The 23,396-nt window shown below is 49.3% G+C and overlaps 2 protein-coding genes across 2 annotated transcripts in view; one reads left to right on the top strand and one right to left on the bottom strand.

The window, feature by feature from the left end:
- LOC124463639 (papilin-like) overlaps positions 1-16,214 on the top strand; it is a 21,469-nt gene extending 5,255 nt beyond the window's left edge. The window contains 25 exon segments of the mRNA XM_047015451.1: positions 467-527; positions 1,221-1,323; positions 1,667-1,797; positions 2,195-2,318; positions 2,400-2,480; positions 2,842-3,014; positions 3,776-3,899; positions 4,527-4,653; positions 5,068-5,133; positions 6,961-7,165; positions 7,258-7,434; positions 7,576-7,726; positions 7,993-8,073; positions 9,443-9,600; positions 9,602-9,639; positions 9,876-9,957; positions 10,115-10,241; positions 10,707-11,121; positions 12,439-12,597; positions 12,986-13,119; positions 13,432-13,513; positions 13,628-13,774; positions 13,907-14,140; positions 14,805-14,980; positions 15,342-16,214. Of these exon segments, the coding sequence (XP_046871407.1) occupies positions 467-527; positions 1,221-1,323; positions 1,667-1,797; positions 2,195-2,318; positions 2,400-2,480; positions 2,842-3,014; positions 3,776-3,899; positions 4,527-4,653; positions 5,068-5,133; positions 6,961-7,165; positions 7,258-7,434; positions 7,576-7,726; positions 7,993-8,073; positions 9,443-9,600; positions 9,602-9,639; positions 9,876-9,957; positions 10,115-10,241; positions 10,707-11,121; positions 12,439-12,597; positions 12,986-13,119; positions 13,432-13,513; positions 13,628-13,774; positions 13,907-14,140; positions 14,805-14,980; positions 15,342-15,514 (3,529 nt within the window). The 3' untranslated portion in view covers positions 15,515-16,214.
- A 2,689-nt stretch (positions 16,215-18,903) lies between these two features.
- LOC124463868 lies at positions 18,904-21,974 on the bottom strand. The gene is made up of 2 exons (XM_047015660.1): positions 21,592-21,974; positions 18,904-21,262 (listed from the first exon to the last, which is right to left on the bottom strand). The coding sequence occupies exons 1-2, from the start codon at positions 21,880-21,882 to the stop codon at positions 19,763-19,765; spliced, it is 1,791 nt and encodes a 596-aa protein (XP_046871616.1). The 5' UTR covers positions 21,883-21,974; the 3' UTR covers positions 18,904-19,762.
- Between the last annotated feature and the right edge of the window lie 1,422 nt (positions 21,975-23,396).

Raw genomic sequence — 23,396 nt, 5'->3', positions numbered from 1 at the left:
AGTCAGCCAGCCCCTGTGCACATCTGTCTCCTGAGACGTCTTAGTCACACGCCGCACCTGCACTCCTGCACTGCAGCTAACTCCCCTACATCACTCTGACCTGCCCATGCCCTGCCCCCCCCCCACCCCCCCTGCCCCCCAGCGGCAGATGCACACCAGACACACGTCACAGATGTTACACAGGGTTTCTGGGAAATAGTGGGATGAAACGGAACAGCCAGGGCAGTTTGATTCCCAGAAGAGAGTGATGTCACCCTCCACATGTCTAATACATATCTAGACTGGTATATTTCCCCACCACTTGAAAACGTCCTTAACGATGTCCTTGAAAACGTCCTTAACGATGTCTTTGAAAAACGTCCTTAACGATGCTTGTGAGGACTGATGACTCCCCTCCTTGGCCCCTTTGCTGTTTGTTTTTTCATCCGAACGCTCGTTTGAATGTGTTTTCTTCTAAACCCGATAGGACGGACGGGGGGAACAACTGTGTGGGCCCAGAGAAGTCCTACCGCTCCTGCAACATCCAGGTGAGGGCTTCCCACGCCTCTCTCCTCAGAGACATCAAACACCACCAACATCTTGGAAGAGTTGACACTTTTAGCACCTGAGATAAACCTGTGAAACAGCTGTCACAGTGATTCACAACCGGCTTTCCTGATCGGCCATTACGGCCGGTGTGTTACACATGTCGGATCTGTTTCGTGTATGAAATCCCAGATGCCCCCAGTTCCCAGATACAGCCTGAGCCAGGCCTGTTTACAGTTCCCGCTTCGTACACAGGAGACAGTAATAGACCATTGTGCTTCTCCTTCTCCTGCTCCATCTTTTTCCTCAAACTCAAACCGTTAAACTGATCGGACATAGAGTAGGCGGCTAGGAAACGGATGATATTAGCAGGGCCAATAGTTCTGTAGCAGTACAAATGGCAATATAAACATGACTTTCTACTGTCATATCATCTCCCATATAAGTCAATGTCACTCTCTCGTGATTAGGTCTCAGCCAGCTAGTCACTGGATGTAGCTTAGTGGTAGAACAGGTTGACTGTAGATCAAGAGGTTACAGGTTCAAAATTACCCTGTATTTCTGTTGCAACATATAATGCAACACACAAAACTTGTGTCTCTCTGATCTTCCTGTCTCTTGGTATCTCTCTCGGACCTCCATGTCTCCTGGTATCTCTCTCTGACCTCCCTGTCTCCTGGTATATCTCCCCCCAGGACTGCCCAGAGGGCTCCAGAGACTTCAGAGAGGAGCAGTGCTCTCAGTTCGATGGAACTGATTTCCAGGGGAAGCGCTACAAGTGGCTGCCTCACTATGGAGGTGAGTAGTGAGGTTAAAGACATCATATCTTGATCCTAGATGAGGAGGAGGAAGTCTGGGTCTCTCTTCCTCCAGAGATGGTTGTAAAGGCGCGAGATCTAGTCCATGGGTAGAAGACTACCCTGGTACATACTGACCATTCCTTAACACCAAATTCACTGCTGGAATTATGCATTTCTGATCCTTTTTAGATTTTCTGCAGTGCTGTCTATGTGATTGTCTGCAAAATTGATAAAATGTCAATGTGTGTGTGCCAATATGTGTGTACGTCCTCCTGTTGTCACCTGTACTGTGGCGTGTCTGTGAGGTCAATGTAAACTGGAGCGTGTTGCTGTCTCTCCAGCGGAGAACCCGTGTGAGCTGAACTGCATGCCTCGCGGCGAGAACTTCTTCTACCGCCACCGCACGGCTGTGGTGGACGGCACGCCTTGCCACCCTGGACGCAGGGACGTGTGTGTGGGCGGAGTCTGCAAGGTGGGCATGGGGACTGAACTGAGAATTGGGATTACTTGGGGTGATGATAGTAGCTGGATCTCTATGGTGACGTCTAAGGAATTCTGGAATTTGTAAACTTTTTGTTAGCACTGACTCCTCCCTCTCTCTAACTCCTCCCTCTTGCTGACTATTCCCTCTTTCTGACTCCTCCCTCTCTATGACTCCTCCCTCTTGCTGACTCCTCCCTCTCTATGACTCCATCTTGCTGATTCCTCCCTCTTGCTGACTCCTCCCTCTCTATGACTCCTCCCTCTCTCTGACTCCTCCCTCTCTCTGACTCCTCCCTCTCTCTGACCCCTCCCTCTCTATGACTCCTCCCTCTCTCTGACTCCTCCCTCTCTCTGACTCCTCCCTTTCTCTGGCCCCTGACCTCCAGCGGCTGGGCTGTGACAACATGCTGGAGTCTCCCCAGCAGGAGGACCCCTGCCTGCAGTGCGGGGGAAGCGGACAGTCCTGCTACCCATCCAGGAACTCCTTCACTGTGCGCGACCTGCCCCGAGGTACGGAGGGGTTTCCAGACAGTCACCTGTGACTAACAGAAATCTCGTGTGACTACCTTTTAAGCACACCTGTGTTTCTAGGCTACAACCAGGTGGTGATCATCCCTGTGGGCGCCACCACCATCAGCATCAGGGAGACGGTCCCCACTCGCAACTACCTGGGTGAGTCACTGAAGGACAGCTAGCTCACTGTCTGGTGTGGGGCTCTAAGATGTGCATGTCATAATGGCACAGAGGAGTCTCAGGGAATACTGGCCCATTCCTTGACTCTGACCACCATCTGCACTTCTGATTTTGGATTTTCTGCTGTCCTTTTCTATGGATGATTTTGGTATGTTTTTTTGGATAGAAGGTTAATTCTAAATGGATCAAATGTGTTTTAATATAGGTGTATATGTGCATGCATTTAAGATACGCTTATAGATGTACACCTAGAAGAGTGCATATGAAAGCCTGTAAGATAAACTGTATTACCTCGGATTAACGACGGATGTATCACGGAAGCTGCTGTGTGTGTCATCAGCCATTAAGAACCTGCGAGGGGAGTACTACCTCAATGGCCACTGGGTAATTGAGTTTTCCCGCGCCACCCCCATCGCTGGCACCATGCTGTACTACCAGAGGGGTGCAGAGGGAGACATGACTCCTGAGACCATCATCGGCCGGGGCCCCACCACAGAGCCTCTCGTCATCGAGGTCAGGCACCTTGTCATGGACAGAAGAACCAGTATTAATCAGTTATTAGAGAATTAGCAAAGTAGCACATCTTATTATATGATAAAATATGCCAATCTGTGCTGAATGGTGAATTGTGAAAGCTTATCCTACTGTATAGTACAAAGATATACTGGCTATATACATCCTCAACTATACTGGATATATACATAATCAAATACAAGCTATAAATGTAATTTGATTCCGTCCTAAATGTCCATATATTTAACAAATTCCAGTTGAAACCAGATGGTTCGGACGATATTGTCTAAAGCTATTCACGTCATCTAAAGGTTTTTGTGGAGAGGTTTCTTTCCCTATTCCATCTCCTTCACCAAATGTCCACATATCTCGTTGACACAGACCTCTGGATAGTGTCTCTAGCCTTCCTGTAACCAGCGTCTGGGTTATAGAGAGGTCCATCAATACGACGTAAATCAGAGTTCTGGGACATTTTATTATCCGGTGCAGGGCAGTATTTAAATAAATAAATGTGTGTGCTTTTTCACTGAAGTTTGGACCCTAGTAGATGCTGCGACAAGCTACCTAACTTTGTCATGCTGTTAACAAATGTATAATGCCTGACGAAAGGCGTTTGTGCTTATTATATATCAAGACAAAAATTACCTTCATGGTACTGAAGTCTCCGACGTCAGCGGGTGGTTGCGCTACATGCTAACGTGACTCAGACCTCACCGTACAGTCTCTCCAGGGTGTTTGACCTCTGACCTCTGCCCCTGCAGCTGATCGTCCAGGAGCCCAACCAGGGGGTGGAGTTTGAGTACTACCTGCCCCACGGGCGCTCCAGACAGGGCTACTACTGGAGCCACGGCTCCTGGTCCTCCTGCAGCATGGAGTGTGGATCAGGTCAGGATCACTGTTCCTTCCTTAGGGGACGGCTACACATGGGGAGAGGGTCGGCTCAGTAGTACAGCAGTCGACTGGCCATCAAGAGGTCCTTAGTTTAGATCTTCTGCTTATGATGATTATAATCTTCTTCAAAGGGTCGGATCGGTACATAATGTAGTCATTTAGTAGATGCTTTTACCCAAAGCAACATACAAGGGGGATTTGAACCCCTGACCTCATGTTCTTTAGGCAGATGTTCTAACCATTGATATATCCTCCCCTCACATGCTACTTTTATTAGGTCTGAATCCACACTAATCTTCTGTTAAAGTTATGGATATTGACCTGATGGGGTTGGAACTGGTACACATGGTCTGTATTTCAGCGGGAGCAGATTAGTTCCATCCCATCATGACTCAAACCTCAGAATAGCTTGTAGAGTCTGATTCCATCATGAGGAGCTGAGGATGATGATGATAGTGAGGGTGATGATGAGGATGATGATACTGAGGATGAGAGTGACAGCCTTGCGCTGTGCTGCAGTGTGTGATGTGTGGTGTGGTGTGATGTCTGATGTGATGTGGTGTGTGGTGGGGTGTCTGATGTGGTGTGTGATCTGACAGTCCGTGCTCCTCCCCCTCCAAGGGTACCAGTCTCGTCTGGTCTTCTGTGCCATCGACAACGAGGCCTACCCCGACTACCTGTGCTCCTCGCTGCCCCGCCCGCTCAGCAACCGCACCTGCAACCCCCAGCCCTGTCCGCAGACACACAGGTGAGACGGGCGGGCCCCAGGGCCTCGGCGGCAGCAGACCCCTGGTCATGCCGTTCACAACTGAACCCTAGCTTCTCAAATTATGTTAGTTTCAAACTATGTTAGCTTCACAAACTACATTAGCTTCACAAACTACATTAGCTTCACAAACTACATTAGCTTCTCAAACTACGTTAGCTTCACAAACTACATTAGCTTCACAAACTACATTAGCCTCTCAAACTACGTTAGCTTCACAAACTACGTTAGCTTCTCAAAACGACATGACTTTATCAAACCAAAGTACAATGGATGATCAAACGACATGAACGTCTCAGTCCAGTAGTAATGAGTGGTGTGTACAGTGGAACATGGTTGTGAGCCCAGTGCGCCGCGGGCCTCACTGTTGCTGCTGTGTTGCTCCTGTCCTGAAAGGATGGCGTACCTGTACCCGCCACACATGTGGAGGCCCTCAGAGCAGCCCCGGCCATATGTGTTCAGGTAACAAGGCCCCCAGGGGCCCAGGGAGAGGACTTCAACCACGGGGCACTGGCACCTCACGCCCGGACACTGATTTACAATCATCCACCTTCCCATTTAAGGGGTTGAATCATCCCCAACGACATCCACACCCACATGCGATTGAATCCTCGACATCCCCAAAGTGGATGGACCCAGCCACTGCATGCATCGTGTCATAACCCGGGCTTAGATCCACAGACGGCGGCTGGAGCGATTCAGAGTGATTCCCGGGTATTCCGGAACGCTCTGTGTGTCTACCCCCTGGTTGAGGTCTGCAGGAGGGGCGTGAGAGGGTTCAGAGTGTAGCGCCTGTTCTTCCTCAAGGGAACCAGAACAACGGCGAGAGGCAACTGTCCAGCTCAGAGATCCGTGTCCCCTCCCCCCTGCCCCCCCCTGCCCTCCACCCCCCCCCCCCCCCCCCTCCACCCCGCTCATTCATGTCCTGTGCGTCCCTGACCCCCTCACACCTCTCACCAAGGCAGGGGGGAGCTCGTGTCATGCAGGGGTCACATCCAAGAGGCTCCTGGCGTGACCCCTGTTCCCCTGATCCCTAAGCTGGGCCGCTGTCTGATAGTGCTCGTAGCCAGCTGTGTCTGTAACGCTTCCTGTCTGTGTGTGTTAGCTTGGTTTATGTGTAGAACAGACACTGCACACGGGGGACACACACACACAGATACACAGGGTCTCAACTGTGGTGGTGATGTATGTGTTCCTGTGTAGGTTCCAGGTGATCTCGCTGTGGCTTGACTGTCTGTGTGCTATTTCTTGGTTCTTGTCTTCGATGTTGTTTTTTTTTTTTTACATCTTACATTTGCGGACAGGGCGGTAGAAACACATCAACCAAAACATTAACCGTTTGTTATACGTCTTAAAACACTCAAACATTTTATTATTTCTAAAAAATGTCATCTTCAGAAACCTGAGAGGCCTGTGAAACCTTCGAAGAGCCCAAGCGGGGCCTTGCTATCGCCATGACGCCACACTCTCACCACAGGGTGTCTTAAAGGTCCTGTCTGCACAGGGTGGGCTGCTCCACAGGGTGTCTTAAAGGTCCTGTCTGCACAGGGTGGGCTGCTCCACAGGGTGTCTTAAAGGTCCTATCTGCACAGGGTGGGCTGCTCCACAGGGTGTCTTAAAGGTCCTGTCTGCACAGGGTGGGCTGCTCCACAGGGTGTCTTAAAGGTCCTGTCTGCACAGGGTGGGCTGCTCCACAGGGTGTCTTAAAGGTCCTGTCTGCACAGGGTGGGCTGCTCCACAGGGTGTCTTAAAGGTCCTGTCTGCACAGGGTGGGCTGCTCCACAGGGTGTCTTAAAGGTCCTGTCTGCACAGGGTGGGCTGCTCCACAGGGTGTCTTAAAGGTCCTGTCTGCCTGCTAATCACTCCCTCTGAAGTAGAGGGCGCTAACTGCAGAGTCGTCATTTGTAAAAGCGTGACATAGCAATCTGTAAAAAGGGGGAACCCTCATTATAGAACACGCTTTCTACGGGATTGTCAACAGTTTCACAGCCGAACATATGTGTGTGTGAACGGATTACTGTCACCAGATAACATCGTATTGTCAACTAACCAAGAATAGAAACCCAAAGCAGACCGCGGTGTCAGCTGGCTCGTGTGTAGTGGTAGCTGGGGGCTTTGATGTGGGGCTGCTGGTGGCGGGGGCTAGTCACGCTGCACAGGACACGTTCCTATCAGAGGGATCCCAACACTAACATCACCTCTGACGCCCGTCCCTCCCCCCTTCCTTCTCCCGACCAATCCCCCTCCCCCCTTTGCCCTCCCTCCCTCCTCCCCATGGGATGGTCCCAGCTGGGAGATGGGCTCGTGGAACCCGTGCTCGGTGCCGTGCGGCGGGGGCTCCCAGGTGCGCAGCGTGCAGTGCGTGTCCCACGAGGCGGCCGGCCCGCGCGTGGTGGAGGACGCCGTCTGCGCCGCTTACTCCCAGGCCCCGCCCACCCTGCAGACCTGCAACATGCAGCGCTGCGCCGAGTACAGAGCCGGAGCGTGGAGCCAGGTAGGGGGCCCTTTAATACACAATCGTCTTTTAAATGGGGTCCAACGGGTGATTTGGGGGGAGCTGACCGCGGTGTCGTGCCGGGCGTGCAGTGCTCCGTGACGTGCGGCGCGGGGCTCCAGAGCCGGGAGCTGCTGTGCGTGGGCTCTGGGGGGATGAGGCTGGAGGATGTGGCCTGCTCCGCCCAGCCGCGCCCCACCCTCACCCAGGCGTGCACCCTGGCCGCCTGCCCCGTCTACATCGGCTGGCACGTCGGAGACTGGGGACTGGTGAGCGGCGCACGCGCACACACACACTCACTCACACGTGCACACGCATGAATATATACCTCCCCAACACACACACACTCAAAGGATTTCTATCCCAATTCATCCCTCTTCTCTCCGCCCTGTGTCTCCTCCCCTCTCCAGTGCTCTAAGAGCTGTGGCACCGGCCTACGTGAGCGCCAGGTGATCTGTTCCGACAGGGAGAGGAACCTGTACCCTGTGGAGCGCTGCGGCGCCTACCCCAAACCCTCCACCGTGGAGGGCTGCAACGACCAGCCCTGCTACAGCCCCCAGGGTGAGACGACCCCTGCACCCGGCACTGTCCGCATGCAAACACACCCGCGTGTACACCTGGCTGACCCGCAGTGAATCTTCCTCTCCTCATCCTCTCCCCTCTCCTCTCCCCTCTCCTCTCCCCTCTCCTCCCCCCCTCTCCTCTCCTCTCTCCTCCTCTCCTCCCCCCTCTCCTCTCCTCTCTCCTCCTCTCCTCCTTCCTCTCCTTCCTCCTCTCTTCTCCTCCTCTCTCCTCTCCTCTATCCTCTCTCCTCTCCTCTCCTCCAGTGGTCCCCAGCATGCAGGACCCAAGAGGACATGACAACACCCAGCTAGGATTCCATCCCTACGTACCTGACCACTCAACAGGTTTGAAGCAGTCTTGACCGTGACTCTGTTCTGTGGCTCTCTCCTGTCTGGCTCTCCTACGCTCCCTCAACACTCTGTTGCCCTCACTGCTGTCACTTTGTCCCAACACCTACCCCCTCTCCTGCCCCCCTTCCTACCCCTTCTCCAGCATCCCCTCCCTCCCACCCTTCATCCCAGCACTAATTATCCGGGCCTCGTTGACATGTTTTTGGGGGGCCGTGGACAATGTCAGTCTGATTAACATACCTGGGAGGCAGTGAGCTGTACCAGTGTTGTGGACTGGGCCGTTGTGGACTGGGCCGTGTCTGGCCTTGGCCCTGGCCTTCCTACTCTCCCGACACCGCTGGCGAGGGCAGGGGGAGCTCCTGGGTGTGTTGGTTCCCTCGTTCGTTCCCCTTGCCGCCGGCCAGCGTTCCCACAGTTCCCGTGTTCCGGGCTGTGTTCCGGGGTTCCGTGTTCCGTGTCTGGTCCCAGTCAGACCAGCTCTGGCTCTTTTCCTCACTGCTGTCGCTTCTGCGTTCATATCTCTGTGTGTGTGTGTGTGTGTGACTCCACGCCACAGGGCTCTTCCAACAACCCCCATGGTGCAGAGATGTTCATTGCGTTCCAGGCGTGTAGTTTATTACAGGCAGGCTTGGTGGAGGAATGCCAAGAATGTAGACGTAGATTGAGTCTGGCTCAAGAGCTTCACTGCTGTTTGAACGTCCAGCTTCTGAAAGCACACATGCCTCCTTCAGGGGAGCTCTGCTGCTTCAGGTTCAGGTTTGGGCCATGAGCACATTTTGAGGGAGAGAATACCACAACATGGTATCTCTTATTTGTGGTATTTCCTTTCGGTGTCAAAGTTATGCATCTATATCTTAAAGAACAAACAAAAAAACGTCACGGCTATTCGCGAGGCCGGTCACATTTGTGATATTGTGAAGAAGCCCTGGATTTCCTGTCAATTGGAAATAAGATTAAATACATAGGGCAATAGGGTTGCAAAGTTACAAACGTAAAACCAATGTTGATGGTGGAATGAATTGCTGGGGATGTGTAGAATCTAGATTTGTCCAGAAGTTGTCCCTTCAGAATCTATTGTTGAAAGAGCATGAGTGTGTTTATGTGTAGATGTGTGTTCTAGTGTGGATTTAAATGTTTGTGTGTGTAGATGTGTGTTTGTAAACATGTGTGTTCTAGTGTGTGCGGGTGTAGATGTGTGTGCTGCGTGTATGTGAGTAGACGTGTGTATGTGAGTCGACGTGTGTATATGTGTGGACGTGTGCGTGAGTAGACGTGTGTATGTGAGTCGACGTGTGTATATGTGTGGACGTGTGCGTTCTAGACCAGTGTGTGTGCCTGATGCAAAACACAGTGTGGTCTTCAGTCCCCAGACTGGAGCCCGCCGGCCCCCAGACCAACACGGTGTACGACCCCCACAGCCTGGCCCCGGCCCTGCACTGCAGCCAGACCTACTACGGCTGCTGCCCCGACGGACGCTCCTCCGCCAGGGGCCCGCGGGGCCAGGGCTGCACCCAGAGCCCCCCCCCTGTCCCCTGCCCAGCCCTCCTGCACCTCCTCCAGGTACTCAGCGCCAGCCAGGCCCCCTCATTATGGTCTGGGCTCCGGGGGTGGAACGGAGAAAAACACAGGCTCTATTTTGAAATGTTCTTTGTGTGTGTGTGTGTTTTATGTGTTGTTGACCGCTGGCAAGATGATAGGGGATGTTTTTAACGTGTCTGGAAGACCGCAGCAGTTTACGGTCTCAAGTCTCATTTTAGAATGTTTTTCTGCCCCCACCCCCCCTCCTCGTGGGTCAGATATGGGTGTTGCCAGGATGCTGTGACCTCAGCACAGGGAGCCAATCGTGAGGGCTGCCAGGAGTACCGCCCCGCCCCCACGGTAAGCAAACGCTTGTTGTCGTGATTTTAACCAAAACATTTGTCACATGCTCCTTACTCTTTTCACCCCCATACTCTCCCTCTCCCCCCCCCCACTCCTCCTTCTCCTCTCCTCCCCTTGCCTCCTCCACTCTGCTCCCTCTTCCCCACCCCCCCAGTCTGCCCCCACCCTCCCAGCTGAGAACAGTGTCCAGTGTCGCCTGAGCACCTACGGATGCTGTTACGACCGCACGACCCCCGCTGGAGGGCCCAACGGAGATGGCTGTCCCAACCCCCCCGGTGGCAGTGAGTAGAAGGAGGGGGGAGGGGAGGGGAGGGGAGGGGAGGGAGGGAGGGAGGGAGGGAGGGAGGGAGGGAGAGAGAGAGAGAGAGAGAGAGAGAGAGAGAGAGAGAGAGAGAGGGGAGGGGAGGGGAGGGGAGGGGGAGAAGGCAAGAGGAGGAGGAAGAGGAAGAGAGGGACTAGAGGGTGAGGTGGAAGGAGAAGGGCTGTATGTCCTGTCTGTCTTTCATAAATGGTTATCCAAATATACACACAAATAGTACATATAGAAAACATGGCAGAAAACCAAGGATCAGAATGTATAGTATTTAACTGGTATTTTGGTGGTTAGAGTCAAGACTGGAGAGAGTCAGACATAGTGTAAAGTAGCCACCCTCCTCAGCTAACAGGCATGGGTCACATGGTCAATATTCCTTCAGTAGCAGGGGGTTAGAGGTCAGAGGTGAGTGTCCTGCCGTGTCACCCTTCAGTTAAGCGCTCCACCTGCTCCCTGCCCCGGGCGGCCGGCTCCTGTTCCGGCTGGACACCCCGCTACCACTACGACGTCCTCACCGCCCGCTGCGTCCACTTCTGGTTCGGCGGCTGCCACGGCAACAACAACAACTTCCTGTCCCGTGCCGAGTGCCAGCGGTCGTGCCAGTCGGCCTCGCCCAGCCAGCTCGCCCCCCGGCCCGCCACTGACTCCAGGGGGGGGGCGTCCACCCCCTCCAGAGGGGCGCCCACCCCCGACGCCTCCACCCCGGGCCGTGGGCGTGACGCGGGCAGCGTCCAGCCCAGCTCCAGTGGCAGACTGGGCACCAACGCTGCCACCCACGCCCACCGCGCCCGGGTCCACCTGCGTCCTCGCCGGCCCGTAGCCGTCCAGCAGACCCTCCCCGCCGCCAGGTAAGACCCGAGGACACAGGAGGGGGGAGGGGTGGAGGAGCCCCGAGCGACCGGCGAGCAACGCCCCCCCCCCCCCCCCCCCCCCTCAGAAGGGAGCGGCCCCTCCCCAGCCCTGCCCGTCTCACCCCGGGTCCCGGGGCCACAGAGGAGCACAGGAACACAGCAGCAAACACACACGCGCACGCCAAGACACACGCATAAAGCACAGTTGCTAACGACACGCACGCGTACATGTGTTGAAACAAACGGCTGATAAAACACACGCACACACGAACACACATTGTTGCTGGAACACACACACGAACAGTTGCTAAAACGCTTGCACACACTGATAACACTGTCAACATGCTCTGCCATGTACATACGTGTGCTTCACGCCTAAGCAGACGTACGGTAAACACGCTTTTAGACACACGATGGCAGCTTTGCAGACACTTAACCCCCTCTCACTCGGAAACCAGCCAACACGCTTCGCCTGCCCCGCTCCGACCCTCACCCTCATCTTGTCACCCTCCCATGTAATCTCTGGGCTTGTCACTCTGTTGTCATGACGATAAACTAATAAAATCTGCTGTGGTGCTCCAGTCCTCGTCTGTCTGTCTGTCTGTGTGTCTGTAGTAGTCGCTCCATCCACTCTTCACACGGGCCTTCCTTCATGTCTGTCCTCCTTCACCAGGTGGGACTGGAGGGATGTCAAACTCCTCCATGTTCTCCATCCTGCACAGCACCCTGCAAGCTCGTAGACTCACCTCATATGTGTTGACTGTCTGTGTTGCTGGGTGGGTAGTGGCTCGTGTGGTGTCCTCCCTCGTCCCTCTCTCTCCCTGGTCTCTCTCCCTGGTCTCTCTCCCTCTCTCTCTCTCTCTCTCTCTCTCTCTCTCTCTCTCTCTCTCTCTCTCTCTCTCTCCTCCCTCTCTCTCTCTCTCTCTCTCTCTCTCTCTCCCTGGTCTCTCTCTCTCTCCCTGGTCTCTCTCTCTCTCCCTGGTCTCTCTCTCTCCCTGGTCTCTCTCTCTCCCTGGTCTCTCTCTCTCTCTCTGTCTCGCTCGTCTCTGTCTCTTTCTGTGTCTCTCCTGCTTCTGTAGCCAAGCTGGGCTGCTCTTTATGCTGAGCTTTGGTGACTGTTGAAGCTACTGTCCAACAGTAGAGCATAAAGTGACTTTACTCTCCTTTTTTCTCCTCTATTTGCCATTCTGCTCTCTTTCTTTCTTTTTTTCTTTCTTTCTACCTTTCTTTCTTTCTACCTTTCTTTCTTCCTTTCTATCTTTCTTCCTTCCTCCCTTCCTCCCCCTCTCCCCTGTCCTCCTCCCTGGCCTCCAGCCTGACCAGTCCAGGGGTGAGTATCGACAAGTCGGACCCGTCCTCGGTGGAGGCCCTGGCGGGCCAGACGGTGGTGCTCCCCTGCCGCGTCAGCCCTCCCCCGTCCTCCAGCGTGGTGGTGGAGTGGAGGAGAGACGGCGTTCCCCTCCCGGCCCACAGGTGCGGTCCTACCTCTCCGTCTGGGCCCAATGTTCACCCCAGAGTCACGGTTTCCTGGTGGCAGGGATTAGTGGAGGTTTGGGGGCTAGCAGGGCACTGAAAGCAGCACTTTGCAGTTCATGTTGGATTTGAGAACCTGTACTACTGTCTCGCAAGAGACTGCAGCCACTAAATAGTTTGATGCTGTTTTTTCTGTACTGTAAGATGTGGGCTAATACTGTAGTTGTGACGTTATTTTTTGGTCTGTACTTGAGGTGTTATTAGTTGACGGGTACAGTATGTTGCCCCGTTGAAGTGCTTGCTTTTAGTCAGTGTTTAAAAATACCAATATTTAAATGTTTTTATTTTGTTATCGTGACTCATTTTTTTTTCTTATTCTGTTTCATAGGCATAATCAGCAACCTAACGGTTCCCTATTGGTCGGTCCTCTCACAGTGGCTGACTCTGGTTGGCTGCTTTGTGTTGCGACGCGGGACCAGGACCGAGAAAGAGACCATCGCTACATCTACCTGTCTGTCTCTGGTAAGACACCCTGCGGTCTGGGATTCACCCCTGTGTGGTGTTCGGTCTGTGAGACTCATTTTCAATGTTTACTAAAAGACAAATAATTGAAATTGATGAATACATTTTAGCCTTGGCTCAGTTTTTGTGAACAACTTGTAGCAAAACACATTTTGTGTTCACGTTTGAGTGAACACTGTATACCACCCAACACATTTATCTTATACCCCTCTAGACAAAGCTTGCTATTTTATAAGATAAAGTCGGCCTGTGAATCGTGTGTGTGACTGTGTGTGTGGGTGTGGGTGTGCCTGTTTCGTGTGTATGTGACAGAGGGTATCCCCCAGGATGACAGGCCAGGAACAGAAGTCTCCCAGCCTCTACACCCTCAGCCTCCCCGCCAGCCTTCCATCAGGTACACCCTCACCCCCCCCCCCCCCCCCCCCCCCCCCCCCGCCCGCCCCCCCACCGACATATACGTAGACCTCTTCCACCCCAAGTACCCTACGGCTGTGTGTGTGTGCTCCAGGTTCAGCATCGATCGCTCTGGCTCGTCCCAGCTGGAGGGCAGGGCAGGGGGGACGGTGAGGCTGGCCTGCAGGGTGCTCCCAGCCTCGGCCCTGCCCTCGGTCAGCCTGCAGTGGACCAGGGACGGCCTGCCCCTCACCTCTCCCAGGCACGCACACACACACACACACACACACACCTGAACACCCACCAGAGGCAGTCTCACTGATTGCCACCACCGATTCCCACTGTGGTTATGAGTATCTTCCGGAGCGTGACTGTGATGGTCGTTGGTCCGCAGGCACTCCCAGCACTCGGACGGCACCCTGGTGATTGGCCAGCTGAGCACGCAGGACTCGGGGACGTACACCTGCACGGCCTCCACTCACCAGCACCTGGAGCAGAGGCAGCTGCTGCTGCGTGTCCACGGCGACCTCATCACCACGGCGCCCAACAACCTGCAGGTGGCGCAGGGCGACACGGCTCGTCTGCCCTGCGTCGTATCCGGGGACAACGTCAGCGTGGGCTGGTCCAGGTCTGTCTCACACCTCATCCTCTACCATCTTTAATAATCCTCTATCATTTTTTTAATCTTTAAATAATTATTATTATGTTCTTGTATATAATTGTCTGATATATCTGAGGCAGTAGCTGTCTGAGTCAGAGTTTTCCAAGGTAACAAGCAACAGTAACTAAGCAACAGTGTCGGTAAGATACAGAGGGTGTCAGGAGCCCCTGTCTTATTTCAGGATTCTGGCTCAGGGTTCACATCCTGATCTTAGGACAAAGTTCACATTGTAGCTGTTTACGCTTTCATCAGACCCTTGTTCCACAAACAGATATTGTCTCCTCTGTACATGATGCAAGCCTGGGGGTCACACACAGTTTGTGTCCAATGCAGCAGTTGCTCAATATACTCTCATCAAATAGAAGTGTCTATGTAGCAGGTTATTCATTACACTTTATCCAAACAGAAGTGTCTAGACATTAGTTATTTATTACACATCTGTGCGTTCCACGTGCACTTTAATCTAATTGCATAGAAGCATAAAAAATGATTAAAAACAGATTATATTATTGATCAAAACCCATTTTACTCTCTAACGACGGCACTCTCGACTGAAGCTAACCTTTGATTTGGAAACACGACAAAACATCCCACGATATCCACTTCCTGTTCCTCTGCGCTCGTCTCCTAGAAACGGCGTCCCCGTGCGTGCGGACGGGCGTAACGTCCAGACGTCCCCAGACGGGAGTCTGATCCTGAACAACGTCCAGCTGGCAGACGAGGGCTCGTACACCTGCAACGCCTACGTGGGGACCTACTCCGTCAGCGCCACGGCCGAGATCCGCGTGTCCAAGCCCTCGCAGCAAGGTGACGCACCTTCTCAGTTGGACCTGTCCCAGTCAGGCAGGACCAGCTTACAAGCTTCAGCAAAACAGACTTTCAACAACATTATCACACACTATTAGGGAGTCTATTAGGGAGTCAGGTGGCTGAGCGTTGAGGGAATTGGGCTAGTAATCAGAAGGTTGCCAGTTTGATTCCCGGCTGTGCCAAATGACATTGTGTCCTTGGGCAAGGCACTTCACCCTACTTGCCTTGGGGGGAATGTCCTTGTACTTGCTGTAAGTCGCTCTGAATAAGAGCGTCTGCTAAATGTAATGTAAATGTCATGATCTTGCCCCCCATCCCCTCTCTTCTCCTCCCTCCCCCTCCCAATCCGCTCCCCCAGATCAGGATGCGGAGGTGGGCGTGCCAGCGGAGTGCGTGGACCAGCCCGACCTGGCCAACTGTAACCTCATAGTGTACGCCCGGCTGTGCAACAACCCCTACTACGCCAGCTTCTGCTGTGCCAGCTGTGCCCGCCACGCTCAGGGGGGCTCCAGGGGCCGCCGGACGGGGTAGGGTGCCCAGCGCTGATGCATCATGGGAAGGAGGGGGAGGCCAAGGGGGGGGGTCCTTCCGGAGGACTTGTCTTCTGAACCTGCACAGATCCCAGAACGTCCCGTCGTTGGTACTGAGACTGACATGCTGACACTGTTCTGTCTGTTCAGTCTGGTGTTTCATCTAACTGGGACGATCCACATTAGTGTGTCTGTCCTGGTAGAAATGTTCAATCAAGGAGACATGCCTGTTGATGTTGTTCAGGGAATATTTTGTACTGTTCTTATATTCAGTTTCATGTCCAGTTGAAACCACTAATTAGGAAGCATCACTTAAGCTGGGTGGAACTGGTACATAGTGATGAACACACACACACACACACAAACATACAAACAAACAGACACACACACAGTCTTCCGCTGCATCTGTCAAACCTGTAGGGTGTTACAGGTGCTCTAGTCTAAACTGAATCAGTTGCTTTTTTGTTCTTTGAATTTGTTCTGAGAATCTGAAGATCTTGTTAAACTAGCTTGCATCGCTCCATTTGACCTACCTTGGAAATTCAGTTTATATGCTGTTTCATCACTTTAAATCAATATCTGCTGGGATGGAACATGATGATACAAATGATCTAGTTCTAGCTCAGAATGACTGTCATTTCACACTTTTCATCCTTTCATTACTCTGTAATTATTGTGAAATAAAATGATATTTTGATTAACTCTGTTTTGACATTGTTCTTTTGTTTTTAGTGTCCACCTCTATCTAGGATGTCGCTGTGGATAAAAGCATCTGTAAAATTAATTAAATGTAAATGCAATGGCATGTGTATCTGCACCTTACAGTGCTACGTTTTAGAAGCGTTTAGAAGGGAGATACTATGGAGTTAGATTAGTTTCATAATTCAAACAAACAAACGCAACACGATTCAAACAAATTTAACACGATCCAAACAAACGTAACACGATTCATACAAACATAACACAATTCAAACAAACAAACGTAACACGATTCAAACAAACGTAACACGATTCACAAATGTATTTCGTGATTCACAATTGTAACGCGATTCACAAATAAATGACCCTATTACATTCGTTTGCAACCTGACAAACACAAGCTACAAATCCCTGCATTCGTTGGTGTGAATCCTTGCATTTGTTCGTGTGGATTTTTGGAACTTTCCTGACGCGCTTTGATCCACAAATGCATTTTTTCTAAAAGATATCCTCAGCAGCCTATCAGATCGTCTCTTCCAATTTGAGCCAATCACCGGAGAATGTCTAATATGGGTGAACGGGCTCTGCGTTAGCCTAGGAAACACGGAAAATGACTAAACATGAATCCTGCCATTCTCAACAATATTTAATCAGGTATGATCATCGGTTTAATAAGATTAACAAGCAATATTTCACCTACATGCTACCAGACGACATTGCTCATGATCTGAAGGAGACGATGTCCGTCATTATGGCAGGTTGTTGAAGTCCACACAGACACGTTAATGTGATTGGCTAAAATTGGAAGAGACGATCTGATAGGCTGCTGAGGATATCTTTTAGAAAAAATGCATTTGTGGATCAAAGCGCGTCAGGAAAGTTCCAAAAATCCACACGAACGAATGCAAGGATTCACACCAACGAATGCAGGGATTTGTAACTTGTGTTTGTCAGGTTGCAAACGAATGTAATACGGTCATTTATTTGTGAATCGCGTTACAATTGTGAATCACGAAATACATTTGTGAATCGTGTTACGTTTGTTTGAATCGTGTTACGTTTGTTTGTTTGAATCGTGTCATGTTTGTATGAATCGTGTTACGTTTGTTTGGATCGTGTTAAGTTTGTTTGAATCGTGTTGCGTTTGTTTGTTTGAATTATGAAACTAATCTAACTCCATAAGATACCACCTGTCACCACTAGAGGTCCTGCGAGACCCAGAACCCAAACCTTTTCTTACCATAGAGTTAATATGGTTCTTGCCCTGTTTCAGATGGTTTACCCATTTCTAAGTGCAAACAGTCAGTCAGTCATTTAGTTCCCCTGGACCAATTATTAAGTCTCTTCTCTGTTTCCTGCTGCTTAAATGTGAGAAAACACATCCACTGTAATAACCATACCAAGTAGAGTGTCTTAAATCCGTACCTCTCTCTCCATCAGTGTTACACTAACTTGTCCCTCTACCATTTGACCGTCCCCCTACTAGTCCACACTTGACCGGTGGGGATCTCATTCTAATATGACTGTAACTGTTAGCTGCTCCTGGGATTCTCTAATCCCTGCTCTCCCCTCTCTGTCCCCCCTCCACACATCCCCTGTGGTGTGGGGGCTTTGAGCTGTCAGCACCTGCCTGGTCGTCGGTCTGCCAACGCTGGACCTGGTCGCCAACCAGAAACCAGTCTCCATGACGGGCAACAGCGAGTGTCCCGGTCCCTTCCTACATCTACCAAGTTGAACAATGGATTTTGGTGTTTCAAAACCCATTGACACTGTATGATTCTCACCAACCGTCTCTGGAGGAGGGGATCCCTCTCTGAATTGCTCCTCCCAAGGTTTCTTCCATTTTTTCTCCTGTCGGGAGTTTTTCTGGGAGTTTTTCCTTGTCTTCCTTGAGGGTTTAGGTTGGTTGAGGGGCAGTTCTATGGGCGCATGTGAAGCCCTCTGTGACATGCTTGCGTGTAAAAAGGGCTATTCAAATACATTTGATTTGATTCACCCCTCCAGACATAGAGGGCATGGAGGTCCAGCAGCATCCTCCCATCCAGGTTCTGTCTCCTCTCTCCCCCGTGAAGTTGGATGGGTGTAATGTATGTATTCAAACCAGTGTTATTAGCAGTGTAGAGTGTAGTACACTAGTACAGTGTCACATGTAGAAGATGGCTGTGTGAAACGTGTGATACTCTGGGCCGTGTAACACTGTAACCGTCATCTCAGGAATGGAACTGGAGGCCTCAAGGTCACAAACCACTGATCCTTGACATTGTCCATAGAGCAGCATCTATCAGGCTGCATATCTTAAATGTCACCGTCACCACTGACATGGGTCCTAACCAGGCCATGTGGGGGTGCTTTGTTGTGGGTCACATACAAACCTCTGTGTCACTTCCTGTGACACCAGACAGGTTGCTAAATGTTTGCCTGATGTTCCCCACCTCGTCAAAAACCTAAAGGGTGCCCTTGTCTGTGGAAAGGACAAGCAAGGGTGTGGAAAAGGAGAACCTGCCTTCTGAGACTGGGTCAGTGGCTCCTACAAATGACCACACATCTCCCCCGCACTCGTCTGAAAGAGTAAAAGGTTGTGTCTCCCTAATTCCTACACTGCCAAAAATGTAACTGGTTATAAGAATGAGCGTGCAAATGTTTATGCACCCTTCGATCCACAGTGAAATAGAATACAACAGAAAACACCTTTCAAAATATATTTTTTTATTTGAGTGACAGCACATTTGATGTGACAGCATAAGATCACTAAAACGTTACTTTTTCTTTCAAAGGTCCTGTTAACAAAAGATTTTCAACCCAATCACTTAGCATAACGTAGAGTACCACTGCTGGGGAGAGTTTAGGCTAGCACTTATGGCATGGCTCATTATTCATCTCCCCATACATATCTTCACTGGAGGAATCATTTCCCTCACAATTTGGTATTTCTGTCCATCCAGGGTATCCATCCATCATTGTATTGCATTGGACCATTCACTTTAATCACTGTCATCTGCTTCATTGTTGCTCGGATCAAGAACAATTTGATCAATGTTAACACACAACAGAATATTATTCATCTCACAATTGTTGTTCCAATCGTTGTACCAATTTCAGCCAACCATGCACCCCCTTTCTTAAACAATTATATTTCAATTGTTATAAACAAAAATACAAGCAATCTTAGTCTTTAGTCACCACCATGAAGAAACCATGTATGTTTCAATCTTACTCATTATACAAGCATTGCCAGGTTTGTTTAAAACTTCTTTACATTTTGTCATTTTAGTCTTTAATAACTTAGGTTTTGCTTGCTGCAACGGTTCTCAAAACTTATACCCCCCAAATTAAACTATAAAAAATATATACACAGGGTATGATCTCCTGATGGCAGAGTAATAATAAATTAAAGATGAAACCTGAAAAGGTTATTGCCATGCAAAGAATGACAGGTAAAGAAATGCATCAGGGCACATCAAAGTCTGTCTGCCTGCATTTATAATCTAATTATTTGCAGCAACAGAAAGAAACCAGCAAAGCTTATCGACCTAATGACAACCACAGAAACTTAGTTGTATTTTGTGCAGCAGTAATCCCACGAACCATCTGTGGTGTAGCACCATAGGTAATTTTCTCCATAGGCGCCACATGGTTTTTCTGGTTTGCATATTTTACCATTCACAGCTACATAGGGATCTTTATCGGTGCAGCACTCACTCCAGTGGTTGGCTCGATCAGTATAACACCAATGGTAACTTTCCCCATAGGTGCTGCATTCATGGTTGTCTCGGCAAGTTTTTCCATTTGTACCTATACTGTTAACATAAGGCGGGCTGCAGAAATCCCAATCAGTGTCCGTGTTACACCAATAATACGCCTCTCCATAAGTCCCACATGGGTGATCATGTTTGCATGCTTTACCGCTTACAGTCACAGCGGAATACTGGGTGGAGCACCTGATTTTTCGCTGTCCCGAACTGCAAATGAAATCTTTCGAGAAGTGGTCATACAGGCAGGGTGACGTGCAGCACTCTTTATTTCCTTTATCAGTTGGACAGCTGCCGCTTGAACACTTCGTATCTTTTCTGCAATGAGTACCATCGGCCGTGATGTCAGACTCGGGTCTAGACTTCTCTGGGATGAGTTTACAGATGTAATCGTCAAGTTTCTCAGCAGAACGTCTCATACGAAGCTCATCTTTGATGAATGTCGGCCAGGACGACTGCACTTTCGAATTGAGTTCGAACATACAAGTAGTTTCGGCGTTGAGCTTCATGTACTCGTTACTGTCGAACCACTCTGTCATATCCCTGTAGTTCATTTCCAACGTCATTTCAGAAATTCTGGGCTTTTTAATCGGTTCTTGACTGCCACTGCGCCTCTGTCTTTTCGATAAGCTTGCAGATAAAAGATGTTGGACATTTTGATCTAAGAAAAACATTCTTTGAAGCTGAGGGAGATCCAGTTTTTTAAACAGTTGCTGTAGAACTTCTTTAGATTTCTGAGAATTAGAATAACAGTCATTGTCAAAGATCTGCAGGTTATTGCTGTTGTATAGCTCACCCAGCCTGTGTACAAGATCAGGGACTGACATGACCTGGATGATGGCATCTGCTTTATTCTCTCCTATGTAACCTATTGAAAATGAATACTGTTCATCATTGTGCTCAAAGCACAGAGCGGTCCACATGTGACTGGGAATTGTAACCCTACTAAATTCCCGGACATTTTCAGTGGTGTCCAACCCTGGCACAGGGATTCTGTTTATTGAAGGCACAGCCCCTGTTACAAAAAAGTCTCTTCCCATCCCATGAAGTCCTAGTACTATAGTTCTCAAATAATCCTCATATTTTTTCCAATGGACTCGATTGAAACACGCATCCATCGGCACAGCGTTGGTCAGCGTGAAAGTGGCGACACGGCCCTCGTTACAGTGATAACTATTTGGGTTTAAGTGTCCGCGGTCGTAGTCAGTGTGTTCATAATCCTCGTTGAGTGCTTGATTTTGTTTGATCAAGTCTTTGTTTTGTCCTGCAACAGTCATGTCTGCTTCGCCAAGGTTAGAAATCTAAAAATAAGACATCAAAATTTGAATATTTTTGTATGTAGGCTACAAATAAGCATGAGTATAGCAATTACATGCAGTGCATTGACAGGACATGGAATTTCTGTTTTTCGGTTCAACTGAGTTGATTTTAAAAGCTTAGATTGCGATTATTTTTCCGAGATCATCAATCTAAAATTTAGATAATTGATAATCATTTAGATTCTAAATGAATGCACTGACCGATAAAGTAAAAAAACAAAAAAAACAAATGAAAGTCAATAACTCCATTAATAATTAGAATATATTTAATATAACTGTGCCTACTAATAACATCATCCACTCAATATTACCTGTGGTTCAATAAACCAGACTCCTCTTCTCTGTAAATCATTGTTCCTGCAGGTATGATCAATGGTATAGGCACTGTACACTGGTATCCGATGACTTGTGGAATACAGGGAAGCGTAGTAGTCGAAACCTTTTTTCTGGCATATTTTTTCAGCATTCTGATCTATACCTGTGGGTTCAGTGTTTTTGTAAAAGAATTGATTACACGTTTGAAAGTCTGTAACCACACGAGCTTCAAAGCCAAGAGGCCAAGCAGCAAGTGCTGAGAAGAGAAACAGAACCAGAGGAGCCATTGAGAAATAGAAAACCCTGCCTGTTGTACTGACACAACACTTTATATATATAGTCCCTCGGTATTCCACATAAGATGGCCTTGATTTTCTGTTATTGTATAACTTTGTCTAAGCCGACTGGTTATGTATGTTTATTCTAGCAGCTGTGTAACTGATGCATTGTTGGGCAAAGAATAACATGAAAACAGAAATACATGGTCACTCTACAAACACATTTTCTGACTCAGCAAAATAAAGAAACTCCCAAACAGTCTTGCTTCATATTCAGCCTGTAGCCTCACCTCCCTGTACCTCACCTCCCTGTACCTTGCCTTCCTGTACTTCCCCTCCCTGTACCTCACCTCCCTGTACCTCACCTCCCTGTACCTCACCTCCTGCTGACTGGATTGATGATCCATTTGTCTAAAAAGCAGCGTGGACAACCGGGCTGCATCAACACTACATATTAAAGGCAAAAGAAAGTGACAACAACCCTTTATGATTTTTTATTGAATTACATACAGAAACGTGAAACTATCTCTAGCAATTTAGAGAATAAAACAAATATCTATATCTGTTTCAAAAAATCTATATAGAATACAAAATAATTCAATATAATCCTATGGGATTGCTTCACAGAGCTAATTCCTGATGCAACCTCTGCTCCATCATGCACACGTGTGCATTTGTGTTATTAACTCCCTTGCATTATTCATTTGCTGTGTTAGATTTTTCTACACAGTATCAATGGCAATTCCTTACCAAAAACCATTTTATTTATGTTTATGTTTAATTGTGGAGAAAACTCTTGACTTACCTTGGATAAAACTACTTATATACAAGACATTTGTGTTAGCAGTGATTGAGAGCGCAGTGATTTACTAATAAGTAGAGTGAGAGAGCAGGGATATAATAAGTAGAAAGCAGTGATAAAAAAAAATGTGATTGCTAACGCACACAAATTGTCAGTGTAAACCATTCTCACTAAACCATTGAGCCAATTACCATCATAAAGACCATGTATCACAGTCTAAACAAAAAAATATTTGCCTGCACTTTTTTTCTTCATACAAGGTACAGGTGAAACCAGTATCACCTAATATGTAATAGAGATGACAAACCAACATAAAAAAGACAATGGGGCCTCTAGTGGCCAGAAGTGAACTGTGTACGCAGGCCAGCCTCCAATGTGTCGAGGTGGAGGTCTGACTGCGGGAGCAAAAGGAGACAACAGGTTTTAATAAAGATACATGTATGTTTATAATAGTTATGATGGATGGGATTTATTCTTAGAGACCAGGGGGGTATTCCAGAAAGCAGGTTATGTGACATACCCGGGTAAGTTTACTCCCCAGCTGACACCCAGCGTTGTAGCAACATTGCCAGTAGGTTGCTGCAACATTGTGAATCAGTGGGTGGGTTAACTTACCTGGTTATGTTGCATAACCTGCTTTCTGGAATACCCCCCTGGTTTAGTATAAACAGTAGGTAACCGGAAATACCATCGGTGTAATGCAGAAAGGATCAATGAAACA

Source organism: Hypomesus transpacificus, chromosome 3 (assembly GCF_021917145.1).
Source record: "Hypomesus transpacificus isolate Combined female chromosome 3, fHypTra1, whole genome shotgun sequence".
Taxonomy (NCBI): domain Eukaryota; kingdom Metazoa; phylum Chordata; class Actinopteri; order Osmeriformes; family Osmeridae; genus Hypomesus; species Hypomesus transpacificus.
Note: the sequence above shows the minus strand (reverse complement) of the source record. Positions and strands in the feature narration are given on the sequence as shown.